The sequence below is a fragment of the Onychomys torridus genome, chromosome 14, assembly GCF_903995425.1.
Source record: "Onychomys torridus chromosome 14, mOncTor1.1, whole genome shotgun sequence".
Classification (NCBI taxonomy): domain Eukaryota; kingdom Metazoa; phylum Chordata; class Mammalia; order Rodentia; family Cricetidae; genus Onychomys; species Onychomys torridus.
This window is the reverse complement of record NC_050456.1, coordinates 70312152-70327411: the sequence shown is the minus strand read 5'-3', so window position 1 is coordinate 70327411 and position 15260 is coordinate 70312152. Positions and strand designations below refer to the sequence as shown.

Genomic DNA, 15260 nt, shown 5'->3' with positions numbered 1-15260 from the left:
GGGTGATGTTGGGCATTCCCCGTGTTTCACGTTTTTGTTATTTTAAAAGACACATGGAAAATTATCCTTGATTGTAAGATATTTAGGCCCCTTTGGCTCACACATTTCTAGAAGTAAATCATCAAACTGGCCTCTCCCAAGGTCAGCTTCACTCCCACTGGGAGCTTGTCAGAATGTCCCCTGCCCTTTGCCATCAGTGAGTGTAGTAGTAACCAGGAATCTGCCGAAGAGGGTGGAACGGGAGGCCTTGGCCAATGGGGACGAGGTTCCAATGGAGTGTCACCGGGCAACACTAGTGCCTGCAGCTGGCAGCGCTGGTGTACTTTTACACTGCGGGTTGTTCTTATGTGAAGTGTTATTAGAATAGTGAGATCTTGTAGACATGACGCACAGGCATAGGCTCTGGGGAAGGCACCATAGTGTCAGCTCATCTCCAAATCTGTCAAGTTTCTACAGCCTCTGACATGTCAATCACACCTTACGGTTCTTTTCTTAGGAGAAAGAGGAACATCCTGCTGACTAGCCATTTTACTGTTACTGTTATCTTTTATGTATTATTTTTATTGCACTTGAATTTATTTATTTATAATTCATTGGTGGCAGGTGAAAACAACAGGTGTCCTTTGTGGCTGGAGAGTTTGGCTCAGTGGTTACGGGCACTTTGTTGTTGCCAAGGACCCGGGTTCAATTCCCAGCACCCACATAGAGGCTTACCAACTCCTCGGGGACCAAGCATGCATGTGGTGCATAGTTGTACATGCAGGCAAACACTTATATACATAAAACAGTCCAAATAAATCTTTAAAAAAGTGCATCTTTTGAATGGCCTTGTTTCTGTCATTGGCATGGAGTCCTGTAACTGCTGCTTGGTTGGTGGTAGATCTGCCTTCTTTCATTGATTCTGACTAACTTTTTGCAGCGAAGGGGTGCATTTCTTAACCATCATGTAAGTAGCAAATACAACCCTCTAAGGAGTTAATCAACACAGGCAGAGAGCGTGCAGAGCCACTGGCTGCCCAGGTCCACTTTTCTTCCCTGGCATATCACTAGACCACATTTCCCATCCTCCCTTGCAGCTGGTGTGTACTTGTGTAAGGCAAGCAAAAGAGACATGGAGTCTAGACCTGACCTATAAAAGCCTCCCATGCTTGGATTTGCTTCTCTTTCCCTAACCTTACCAGTCGATCACAGAGGGCGGAAGGACAGGGGAGCCCACCTCTGAACCAGTTGCCATGCCCTGACTAGGCAGAATGCCCATGCAAACTTCACACAAGGAAACAACACGCTTCTGTGTGCTGAGCTACTGTGAATTGGAATTTGATCCCATCCCTTCTCACATTATACTGACACCTGTTAAAAGCCCTTTAAAAATGGTGCAGGAATTCTCTTCCCGTGAATCTATCATAAAGGAAGAGTCTGAAGTATGGACTCCGTTTTAAGAATAAAGATGTTAACTGCATCTCAGTTACAAAAGCAGCACCCTGAAAATAAAACACCCACAAGTTATGTTTGTTAATATTACTTTGTTGCTGTTGTTTTTAGGGGGGTCTCTAAGAAGCCCCCGCTGGTCTGTCACTTGCTATAAAAGCCACCATGTCCAGCATTAATAAACAACATTTATTTGCACAATGTTCAACATACATTATCCCAGTCAGTTCTCAACATATACGATATCCTGTTGCATCCCATTCCATGGGTGACAGAAAAGTGGGGAGCCACAGTTTAAGTGACTTGACCCTAAGGTCATCACTGGCAAATGTCAAGCCTCAAACTCGGGTCCCAGTCTTAAAGCCTATATTCCTAAACACTGTCATTGAAATAGGAAAACACAGACCACATACTCGGCCAGGACTTACCCCAGGCACGGAGGCTATCATCTGCTTGCTCAGGATGGTGGATTCAGCCAGCTTGGTTCCGGCATCTGCACAAATAAACTGATGAAAAAAAATTTAAAGGTGAATTATTTTTAAGAGCACTCAGTCATAACTAACTTATAATCCTGTTAACAGGATGTTAATTCATTCATGTTTACTTTCATTATGGTTCCCCCCCCACCCCAGCCCCTGAAATACCAGAGTTACTAATCATGATGGTCCATTCCTATCAGCTTAGAAACAGCATGAATATGTGTATACTAACTTCATGTAAAAACCCAGAACTGAATCAAGGGAGAAAGTGGTGGTAGTGAGGTGGGGTTGGCTCTCAGAGCTCCCAAGGTACCCAGGCCAGCCTGCAGCCTTTGACAGCTGCTGGCAACATTCCTGGACCTTCATGACGTCTATCATGACAGCACAATTCAGAGAGAAAACAGAAAAACAATGGGTGTCACAGTGAGCGCTCTGTTTCTCCCCCTCCAAGGACCCTCCATGTCCATCTTCCTCCCTCGGCCTCATTCATGCAAACTTGCTTGTGCTGAGAGTGCCTGAGTCCTGCTCCATGCACCCCTGGGGCCTCCACACACTGCCATTCCAGCTGCCTTCACCGCAGACTGCAATGACCAACCACTTGCTTCTCAATCTGCGTGGAGCTCTCCATAAGCACAGACCTGACCTGACCCTCTCCAGAGCTAGCCTGCTGTCCCAGAGCAACCCAGGAAGAGCTAGCCTGCTGTTCCACAGCAGCCCAGGAAGAGTTTATAAATCAGTCAGTCAATTATAACTTAAGCTCATGATGAGGATGGACTTGCCAGATTATAATTTAATTGGCTTTCATGATAGACTTTGACGGGTGCTTCCTACTTAATCTAACATTCGGCTATTTATGGTTTTAGGGGGGAAAGTTAAATAAAGCCCAGAGATCGCCGAGTAATTAACTCCTGTTAGATTTCTCTTCTTGGCCTCTGGCCAGCTATTGTAGCAGCTTTGGAATCTGCTGTTTGCAGAATTCATGGGCTCCGAGGAGATTTTGACAGAAAGCTGCAGCTTCCCATGCATTTGGAAGGTGTGGGGAACCTGGGTGGGTCCAGACACTGGAGTGGAGCTACACAAGTTCCATCTTGTCAAACTGGATAAAAAAAAAAACAGCAGTTGGAGTCAAGCAGAGAGGCTCGGGGAGGCCTAATGAGAAAGTCTGGGACACTCGAGAAAGTCTGGGACAGTGGAATAGAACATTGGGTGAACTACCCAGGGGTCTAGATCTGAGCACGTTGATTGGCTGCAGGTTTTGGCAAACAAGGCGGGGCCCTAAATCAATGACCTTCTGAGGCCCAAGCCAAAGGGCTAATTAACACTGAACTTAAGTGTGGGAGGTGCAGCCATTCATGAAAGGAACTTAGCTTTAGTACCAAGCTGGGGTGGGAGGTGGAGGGCTGCCCGGCTGGAGTGCACACAGAGCCTGGTAGTTCCCCTGACTGCCACCTAACCTGTTCATTTCTAGTGCTGTATAAGGGAATGTCCTGAATCAGGTTTCAAAGGCTTCCAGAAAGCCTTTAACTTTGGCCAAAACCAGTGACATGGGTAGCATTTAGCAGAATAGCAGAGTATAGAACTGAATACTCCCAACCCATCTCCTAGCAAATGCTGCATGTTTTCCCACAAAATGACTTTTCCGAAGCTGTCTGAGCCTGCAGTCTGAGATGGATGACCTACAGCTAAGTTCTAAACCCGTCAAAACACCAGCGTTAGTGTCCATTCTTACAAAAAGAGACTTCAGCAAAGAGGCCACGGTAAAATGGAGCCCCGCCTAACGTTTGACATAAAGGGCAGTTAGAGTGGCTTCTCGGGACAGCAGAAGGTCCTGGTCCCCAAAATGCATTTGTATGGCCTAGTGGCCACCAAGCAAGGCAGGCTCAACACAGAAGCACAAATGTGACCACTAGGATCCACCTCCAGCAGGTACCTGCCACCTGCCATACAGCGTGCTCAGATCCAAATTGTCATGACTTATACAAGTCAAACTTAAAAAACAACTTTACTTGAAAGGGAGCAAAAAGTACACAATCCTCTAAAAACTCTAAACTCAGGTATCATCATTAATGTACTGTAGTCCAGTGCATTTTCACAGCATCTGAACAACTGAACTCAGTAAATCTGTCATTTTGTTACAGCTGCCAACCACAAACTGGCACAGCCCTCCACTGTAACTGCATAGAACTGCTCAAACATCAAGACACAATAAAACTGGAGGGAGTGAAGTAAAAATTCTACACTTTCATGTAACAACAATGAATGAAAAAAGATGCCATGAATTTGAAAGAGAGCAACGAGGGGTAGATGGGGGGCTTTGGAGGGAGAGGGAAGGGAAGGGAGAAAGGGTGTAATTATATTATAATCTCAAAAACAAAGTTCCAAAACAAAACCCTGAGAATTCCATGCTTTCAGAAAGGAATACACTACTGAAATATGAACTCCTCCATAAGAACAAAAGGACACAAAGAAGTGCACTATCCATTATGCGTCATTACTGAATTCATCATCACACACACACACACAAAAATGCCCAAAATAGCATGTCTACATCTCCTCCCTCCCATAGGGCGGTTATTAGTAACTTAGCTAGTATTAACAACTTGCTCAGCAGTATGAATTAGAAACAGCAGCCATACCTTTGTTCTCAGCCCACAGCTAACCTATTTTTAAAAGAGAACCTTTCACCAACATGATCCCTCAGTACTTGGATGTGCAGGTATCCCACAGCAGGGGAGGGCAGCATGCCAATTAGCAGAGTGTCTACTCTCCACACAGAGGAGCAGAGGAAACCTACTTGGTTTGAAGTTAGTCTTTCCAGTGACTTTTAATGAGTTATTGTTCTATTATGGAAGCCTTCTTTTAGTCCTCAAATATAATAGCCTAGCTATCACACATCAAGCATCCACAGTAAGGGGGAGGGGGACGTCTCCAGGATGCCACCAACAAAAAAGAATTTCTAGGAATTGTGGAATAGACCAGTACTGTGACTGCCTTGAAAGCAGGCAAGCAAGCGTTCACTGTTGGGTAGGAGTGTTTGGAATATTAGTTGAACTATGTAAAAATGTGTTATATTTGTTTAACTGCGTAAAGATGTGTTGCATTTGCTTAATTATGCAAAGATGTGTTGCTCTTTTACCTTGCCTGTCTAAGGCACCTCACTGGTTGAATAAAAAGCTAACTGGCCAAAGGGAGGAGGTATAGGTAGAACTTCTGGGCAGGGAGAGTAAGGAGGGGGAGAAATTTAGGCTCTGGGAAGAAAGAAAAAAATGACACCAGGAAGATGCCAAGGGCTAGCCAGCCAGATGCAGGGGAAGCAGGAGAATAGGTCATACAGAATGAAAGAAAGGTAAAAGGCCCAGAGGTGCTTTTTAGATGAAGAGAAACAGATTAAGTTAAAAAGAGCTAGTGGGACAAGCCTAAGCTAAGGCCGAGCATTCATAATTATATTAAGTCTCTATATCTTTATTTGAGAGCTGGTTGGCAGCCCAAAGGAAATTCCAGCTACATAGGAGTCTTCGGTATTGCCATCTAATTGAAACACGATTAAGTAATGTCCTACCCATGGGAAGAATGTAACTTAGCCATCTAGTCCTACCTCATCTGGGGTAGAAGCCCAGGATAGAGGCAAAAGCGGCTTCAGCTTTAGCCACACCTCACTTTGACTTATCTCATTACTAATTAGAATGATTAGTCTACCAATTTATAGATGAGTTATGTCAAAATGGCATGATGTTTAATTTTTCTTTTTCTTCCTTTTTCCTTTTTTTTTTCCTTTGTCAGAGAAGGATGAAACATTATTCACAAAGCTACTCCTCCAGTGTAGGATATCAGTGTTTCTTGAACACCTCTTCAACATGAATAATTCCTAAACTTAATGAGTCAGCCTGTATATAAATATTGTTTGTTTGTTTGATAATATCGTCCTAGTACTTGGGAGGCTGAGGCAGGAAGCAGTGAGGAGTTAGAGGCTAGCCTAGACTGTGTGGTGAGACTTGGTCTTAAAAAAATAATCTAAAGCCGGGTGATGGTGGCACACGCCTTTAATCCCAGCACTCTGGAGGCAGGGGCAGTCGGATCTTTGTGAGTTTGAGGCCAGCCTGGTCTACAGAGCAAGATCCAGGAAAGGCGCAAAGCTACACAGAGAAACCCTGTCTCGAAAAACCCCAAAAATAAGTAAGTAAGTAAGTAAGTAAGTAAGTAAGTAAATAAATAAGTAAATAAATAAATAAATAAATAAATAAATAATAAAATTTTTTAAAAATCTAAAAATGTCGTATTTGTAATGGCAGACAAACATGCCAAAGCCACTTTTTTTTTTTAAAATGGATTTTTTTTTTTTTTTTACCCAGAGCTGAGGACCGAACCCAGGGCCTTGTGCTTGCTAGGCAAGTGCTCTACCACTGAGCTAAATCCCCAACCCCTAAAGCCACTTTTAGAAATGTCTACATTCAGCCTTCTTTCTTGTTAACGCAAATGTGTTTTTGTTATTTGTGCACCAAATGGAGATGTAGTAATCACTGTTTTCGCAGTTCCTAAAGCGCTTCGTGATTGAAGCTGTCACTGTTCTGTCGCTGTCTTGTGACAAGCGCTTATTAGGGTCGACTCATGGACTTCATAGAAACCAGACCGCAACAGATACCGTGTGAGGTGCCAGACCCCAAGAAGATCGGTCACACAGACACACCTGCTCAAGACCGGGGGCAGTAGAGGGGACGTTGTCCAGTGCTATGGAGGGAACCCAGGGACCTCAGGCTCATTTCCTGCCTGTATTGTTTGAAACCTTTCAGTCTCTGGCTACTCGACACACCAAGCAGACGCTTGTCCTTGGTGACCCAGCTATAAGGATAAGTCACCAATAAGTTTTCCCCTGGTTACACACTACACAGGAGGGAATCTCTCCTGCTCACAACTTCTCTCAAGGACTTTTCTTTTCTGGCACTAGTCACAGCCTATCTCGGAGGTTTAAATGGGCCTGCCTACGATGCTGTTAAGTGTGGTGGTATTGTATTCCCTGAAATATTGTGCACCCTAATAAACTTATCTGGGGTGAGAGACAGAACAGCCACAATATTAAACATAGAGGTTAGGCAGTGGTAGCACATGCCTTTAATCCTAGCATTCCAGAGGCAGAAATCCATCTGTTCAAGGATACAGCCAACTATGGTGACTCAAAGCGACCCTTTAATCCTAGGGAGTGACGGCAGAAAGCAGAAAGGTATTTAAGGTGTGAGGACCAGAAACTAGAAGCATTTGGCTGGTTAAGCTTTTAGGCTTTGAGCAGCACAGTTCAGCGGACCCATTCGGATGAGAACTCAGAGGCTTCCTCCAGCCTGGGGAAACAGGATCAGCTGAGGAATTGGCAAAGTGAGATATCTGTGGCTTGTTCTGCTTCTCTCTGATCTTCCAGCATTCACCCCAATAACTGGCCTCGGGTTTGTTTTTATTAATAAAACCTGTTAAGATTCCTACTACAGTTAAGGACACTGGAGACAGAGGGCTTGTGCCCCTCACATGTAGCTCAGTATCCAAAAGAGTGATTTTTGTCATTAACTCTCCAGTGCTTGCCTTCAAGCCCTGTGCCTCAGTGGGCCCATGGGAGCTTGTCCTCATCCTCTACCCCATGGACTCAGCACACCCTGCCAGTTGGCTGTGTTTGGTCTGGCCCATCCTCACCGACACAGAAGATTCTGGGGCTTGTCCACGCTGATTGGACCATGCAGAAAAACTTCCACCTGCAGACATGCCCTTGGCTTCCTTAGTCTCATCTCTGCCCTGGTGAGCAAACTGCCTGCCAACTGATGAGTTACAAATTTCTTTTCATGTGCGTGTGTGTGTGTGTGTGTGTGTGTGTGTGTGGTGTTGGATATCCTTGAGCTGAACTGAGCCCGATATGGGTGCTAGGAACCAAACGTGGACCTCTGGAAGAGCAAACCACTGACCATCTCCCCAGCCCTGAGTTACAAGTTTCTTGATGACAAAAATCATTGTTTTATTCTATATTTTTATCATTCGCAAAACTAGGTCCACACTGGGACAAAAAAAAAAAAAAGATTCCTCTTTTGTCTTTTTTAGCCAGTGGAAGTGCCAAGTGCACTGTCAGAGCACCACTCCCCTGTCCTTGACAAAGGCTTTGGCCTCAAGCACACGCTGCAGGCCTCTGTATAGCCTTTCCCCAACACACACACAACGTCACCAGAAGTTTTGCAGATGCAGCGCAGATCTACCTGGACAAGAAGCAGGAGGTTTGTATCTGGCAAAGGAGACTTAAACTTCAGGGCCTGGAGAAGTTCCAGAACAACACTACGAGACAAGTAGAATTTATCCCGTTCCTGAATAAAACAAAATAGAAGGGGGTCAGTCATTTTCAAAGTTCCATTCACATGATCTGTGCCAAACAAGCTTCAAAAATTTACAGATTGGAAATTCAAAATGGTGTTTAAAGTGCAAAGAACTTCCTTTCAGAGATAAAATCATAACTAAAAGAAAGACAGTCCTGTATGCAGAATGAGCTTGCTGCTGCAGCGAGCACATCACACAATGGGTGAGGAGCAACAGAATACCTCTTAAGTATCAAAACCACGAGATTTGTTTCTGAGTCACAGGGAGCAGAGTCTCAGAACTGCACAATCAAACAGAACTAAAGGATACAGAGAGAAGCAGGCACAGCTGTCCAAAAAGCTCTGTGTTCCCTCCAAGATGCTCCTTTTTTGACATGGATGATTTCAAGTGTACAGAAAAGCAGAGAGAATGGGACACTTTATGTACCCACCATCCCCTTTCAATGTTTCCTCCCTTCCTGGAAGTCCTCTCTACTCTGAATCTGTTGCTTATTTTGCGTTTTCGTATTATGACTATGCATGTGCACCTCTATCATAAAATTGGCGTTTTATCCTTAGTACTCATATACTGTGCATATCTTTTCTTCAACTTAGAATTATGTTTTCTTTAATTAGCCCTCAATATATTTAACTCATTATTTTTAGTCTACAATTTACTAATATTATGTTGTATGGCTGTGCCACAATTCACCAACATCAATTGTACATTAGATGGACCTTCTTTACTATCAAACACAACACACATGTAGGAGATTACATAGTGTGTTAAATGTACAGTTAAGTGAATTAAAATGGGCTTAGCTCTCAAGCAGAGAGCTTAGGACAGGGCAGCACCCAGCAAACACCTCAAGAGCCCGGAGAGCTCTGTATTCATTTTCACCCACTGTATCTTGTTTGTATAGCTGGTTACTGTCAAATGTGTGATGAAGGCTTTCTCTTCAAAGTTACATGTAGAGATAATATGCTTCTTGAACTGTCTCCTTCTTTCAAAGAGCCTTCTGCTTGTTTTTCCCAGGTGTGTGTGGTCCACAATGGCTGACCACAGCTACCCTTAGTACACAGAAAGTCTTGTGGATTTAACCTCAGAGCCAACACTGTGCTGGGTCCAACAAAAACAAGTTTACTCTGGGCGTTCTTAGTCTGTGGTCTATAGACAGAGGTATACACCTGGAGGCTGTGGAATCCAGGTCTCCAGTGTGATGCTAGTCTCTTCCCTCATTAGCTTCTGAAACCACAGCTCAGTCTCTCAGTCACATTATCCACACACTGATCAACATTCCCAGGGAGAAACTGGCCTTCAGGGCCAAGTTCACTACCCTGCAACCTGCAGGGCCAGGCTCACCACCCTGTGGAACTCAGAGCTAGGCTCACCACCCTGTGGCACTGTGCTCCTCTGGCCCCTGGCCTCATGATGTCTGTATGTTTGCTAACATATTGATGCTTCCAAGAAGCTTTAAAGAAAATAGCCTGTTCATTTAAAAAATTCAATTATTAAAAATCTGTGTGTGTGTGTGTGTGTGTGTGTGTGTGTGTGTGTGTGTGTGTCTCCTGTTTGTTTCCTGACCAAATCCTAAGGTTAAATGAGTGATGACTCCCAGGGGTCTCTGCAGCCCTCAACCGTGTTGCATCCTGAGACTCCCAGGGGTCTCTGCAGCCCTCACCTGTGTTGCATCCTGAGACCCGGCTGCAGGCTCTGTTCTGAACACACCACACACACACACTCTGCACTGTGAATGCAGGACTGCACTGCCTATAACAGCTCGGCTCAGGCTGTGGCATGCTAGTGATTGTGGTCTTCTGTTGTACGTACAAAGGTTTGGCTGTGGAGAAGACTTTTAAGATTGTCCCACCATGATTCCTGAGCACATACGCACCAAGTGAGTGTACCACTGAATCATAGAGTTAGAATGTTTGATTTTAAAATTGCTTTTTCAGCTGCTGAATTACATTTCATTTTTTTAAATTGCTGCATAAATTTTAGCTTGGGATTAGGAAAAAATTTCAACAATTTGAGATGGTCTTGAACATACTTCTGCAATTTTTGTGCTACATATTTATGCAAAGCATTGTTTTCAGCCTTGATGGAAATAAAATAAAAACACCAAATAATTCTGAAAACATTAAAGATAATGTCCTACAGTATCAAATATTCTGGCAATATTTGATTCTTTATATAAAAATAAACAAGCAGGCCCAATTCATTAATAAGAATTTTTTAAATAAAAATTTTAAAAAATTTAATGTGTTTGTGCAGGTGGTATGTGGGTATGCACCCAGGAATGCAGGTGCCTGCAGTGGCCAGAAGAGGGTGTTAAATCCCCTGAAACTGGATTCATAAGCAGCTGTACACCACCCAACATGAGTGTTGGAACTAACTGGAGTTCTCTGCAGGGGCAAGTATGCATTCTTACAAATGAGCCATCTTTCCATTTCTGAAACTTTCTTTTACCTTTAATAACTGGTAAAAAGTGAATGTACACCAAATAATTGTTCTAAAATAAATGTATCTGTGATTTATTAGTAGGAAATGTTTGGTTGTATGCCAATTTTACAGTCCTGTAGATTCCAGCTGGCTCAAGAGGCTCTCCTTTTAACATACTGATTTGTATTGTTCATCAGGAATTTTTCCTGTATGATAGACACTGGTCTGTTATCTCTTTCCCCTGCTGCCCTTGTCCAGCTGGAATCAGGAGTCTACTGCCCTCATAGAATGTTTAGGCAGTACTCCCTGTTTCTGCTCTCTTAGTGTGCAGTTACAGGTCACTGTGTTTCTAAACACTGAGTGGACAACGTCACCAGGGTTGCAATGATGTTCATTCAAGAGAGGCTTTGAATTTCCAACTCTGTTTTTTCATCATTTAAATGTAATCAACATTTTCTTTTTCTCTTCTTCCCTGGTTGTTATGCACTAAGTTTCTAGAAAACTACCCCTTTGTATAAGAATTCAAGGTACTGGCTCTAAATTGGCTGTTTTAACCCACTTTATCTGTGCCATTCATCACTTTCTTGATCACTGAGGTCAATGGTCTAGCCACGGGGCCCTGTGCTGTGTCGCTCCTCTGTGGATGTGTGTGACGCCATCTTTATTTCCTCCTTCCCTAAACTCCTGCTCTCTCTTGTCATGTGAGTTGGCCTGTTCAGTTCATTTAGTGTTTCTTTCTTCCTAGTAAAGAACTTAGGACAGGGCCGGAGACATGCTCAGCTGGTAAACCGCTTGCTGTGTAAGCATGAGGACCTGAGTTCACATCTCTAACATGAATAACAAAAGAAAAAAGAAAGAAAAGGCAAGCATGGCGGTGTGTGCTTGTAATCCCAGATTGATGATCTCTGGCTCACTGGCCAGATCTGTGATCTTCAGCTTCACTGATAGTCCTTGTCTTAAACAAACAGAATGGTGAGCCAGAGGAAGACACATCAACTTCTGGCTTCCATATGCACATATGTGCACATGTATCTTACATACATACAAGTATGTAAGGCATTAAATGTGCATTTCCACATGCTGTGGCTATAATGCTCCATTTTGAAGGTAGTATTTTCACAATTGGTACTAAATAGTCTTCTAATTTTTCTTAAACATTCTTTTGATTTTAGATTTATTGAAAAGTATATTTTAGCTGCCAAATATAACAAGGCTCAGGTACTACTACCATCACCTTGTAAGAACCGGGAAAAGTACATACACCCACATGCATTAACACAGGATTGCAAAGTCTGAGTTTTCGGAGCCTTGCAATCACTATCTCGGGTTGTATGCATCCACTCACACAACCCCCCATGACTCACTCTACACAGGGGTGCACCCATGCAGATAACATGGTTGGCCGTGGATCTGACAAGGAGACAGGATCCATGTATCTGAGAATAGGGATTGGTCAAGAAAAGAATCTCATAGATTTCTCTAAGTAGCTGGGAGAGGATACACCTACCCGTGGTACCAGTGGTGTGTGTGTGTGTGTGTGTGTGTGTGTGTGTGTGTGTGTGTATGCGTGTGTGTGTGTGTGTGTGTGTGTGTTTGTGTGGTATGGGTGTAGTGTGTTTGTGTGGTGTGTGTGTAATGTGTGTGTTTGTGTGTGTGTGTTTGTGTGGTATAGGTGTAGTGTGTTTGTGTGGTGTGTGTATGTTTGTGTGTGTGTGTGGTGTGGTGTGTGTAATGTGTGTGTGTTTGTGTGTGTGTTTGTGTGGTATGGGTGTGTGTGTGGTATGTGTAGTGTGTGGGTGTTTGTGTGTGTGTTTGTGTGGTATGGGTGGGTGGGTGTAGTGTGTGTGTGTGTGTGTGTGTGTGTGTGTGTGTGTGTATGTGTGTACATGTACATGCACATTCACTCTTCCCTGTTCGCAGGGCTCTGAAGGCTGATAAAGCCAAATTTGCATGAATAGCAGGCACCTCTTCCAACTGATCTAGGGGTAAATCAGGAAGCCCCAAATATCTATTCTTATCTCAATTCTCAATAAAACGTGTGACTGTGAGTTTATCGATCTCATTTTATAATTATATTAGTTTTTGAGGCTGTGTTCTTACTCTAACTCTATAGAGCTGTAGAATTGTCTCATTTTTTCTGGTAGACTTCCCTCTTGCAGGATGCAATGATGTTATAATAATTCTAACATGAAAATTCTAACTTAAAGTCATCTTACTGTCATTTTCCCCCATTAGTATTGTCTACATATCAGCAATTAGTTTTCAAACTTTCTTAGTGTCTTTAGACATATTTTATGTATGTCTTTTACTGGCAACATGTAATTGTTTTTGAAATACAGTCCAACATTCCTAGTGAGCATAGTAAACATTCATTTTGATTACCGCCATGTTTGGGGTTCACTTAGAGTTCCTTAGCTGAGCTGGCTGCAGCTTTTTCTGTGTCGTTTGTCACGGTTAAGTTTTCGTTCCTATTTTAGTCTGTACTTGTCTGGAACTTACACATTGTATTCTAGCCTTTGGAGTTTACACTTAAAATGCTGACATGTATTCTTAAGAGTTCAAAGTTATTAGTAATCCCTGTCCTTGTGAACAGGACCTGTGAGAGAGTACTTTAACTCCAGCCCTCAACTGTTCACACACACACACACTTACACACAGACACACACAGACATACAGTCACATACTCACACACAGACACATATACAGACATACAGAGACACACACACAGACACACACATACAGACACATGTACACACAGACACACACAGACACACACAGAGAGACATACAGAAACACACTCACACACAGACACACAGATATACAGACACACACTCACACACAGACACATACATACAGACACATGTACACAAAGACACACACAGACATACAGACACACACAGAGACATACAGACACACACTCACACACAGATACACACATACAGACACATGTACACAAAGACACACACAGACATACACACACACCGACATACAGACACACACTCACACACAGACACACACACACACTCAGACATACACTCACATACAGACATACAGACACACACACAGACACACACAGACATACAGACACACACTCACACACAGATACACACATACAGACACATGTACACAAAGACACACACAGACATACACACACACCAGACATACAGACACACACTCACACACAGACACACACACACACTCAGACATACACTCACATACAGACATACAGACACACACACAGACACACACACAGACATACAGACACACACTCACACACAGATACACACATACAGACACATGTACACAAAGACACACACAGACATACACACACACCAGACATACAGACACACACTCACACACAGACACACACACACACTCAGACATACACTCACATACAGACATACAGACACACACACAGACACACACAGACATACAGACACACACTCACACACAGATACACACATACAGACACATGTACACAAAGACACACACAGACATACACACACACCAGACATACAGACACACACTCACACACAGACACACACACACACTCAGACATACACTCACATACAGACATACAGACACACACACAGACACACACAGACATACAGACACACACTCACACACAGATACACACATACAGACATATGTACACAAAGACACACACAGACATACAGACACACACTCACACACATACAGACACACACGTACACAAACACACACACACATGCACACACAGACACACACACACCCTGTATACATATTATTGTTAGGTGGTATTTTATTATCCTTTTGTTTTTCTTAGTTAGTATTATTACTATTGTTGCTTTATATTGTCAATGATCACTTAGATTTGTACATTTTACTAATTTATTTGGTAAATTTCCTTCATATATTTAAAAACTTCTTTGTTGGCTCAATTTCCTTCTTATTGTAATACATCTTGAAATATTACTTCAGCAAGAGTATATTCACATTTTCAGGGGTTGGGGAGATAGCTCAGCAGTTAAGAGCAAGTACTGCTCTTGCAGAGGACCTAGGTTTCAGTTCCCAGCACCCACACTGAACAGTTCATATCTGTAACTCCAATTCTGTAGGATCCAATGCTCTCCTCTGGCCTCCTCAGGTGTTAGGCATACAGAGTGCACATACATGCATGCTGGCACTCACACATACACAGAAAGTAAAAATTAATGAATCTTCAAGGGAATTAATATTTTCTTTTCTTCCTCATGAATACCTCCTTAGCCTCCACTCTTAAAAGATGTCTCTGCTGTAGAGAATTCTAGAGAATAATTTTTCCCCTCAAATCATCTTAAAGACCTTTCCCACTGGGATCCATTTCCCTCTGGAATTGCATTGTACTGCTGTGAGGTTTGCTATTAAGTCTGTTTTCAGAGTGCTTTTCTCTCAGTTACTATTAAAACATTTTCCTTTTCTTGCTTGTTCCAAATCACAGCTGGTCATATAAACTAATGTGCCTGTAGGTAAGCAGATGCAGGTGAATGGGTGCAGGTGAGTGGGTGCAGGTGACCAGGTGCCTCGGAGCAGGTGAAAGTGTATGGTTGCAGATAAACAAGCAAAGGTGAGTGG

General features: G+C 43.1%; 1 protein-coding gene across 17 annotated transcripts in view; it reads right to left on the bottom strand.

Moving 5' to 3' along the window:
* The window catches only part of Unc79 (unc-79 homolog, NALCN channel complex subunit), a 247964-nt gene that overhangs the window by 20934 nt on the left and 211770 nt on the right, over positions 1–15260 (bottom strand). For all 17 annotated transcript variants that reach the window (XM_036205590.1, XM_036205592.1, XM_036205577.1 and 14 more), the window contains 2 exons: positions 8132–8236; positions 1857–1934 (listed from right to left, as the gene is read on the bottom strand). In XM_036205590.1, coding sequence (XP_036061483.1) covers positions 1857–1934; positions 8132–8236 — 183 coding nt within the window. The remainder of the gene's footprint in view (positions 1–1856; positions 1935–8131; positions 8237–15260) is intronic.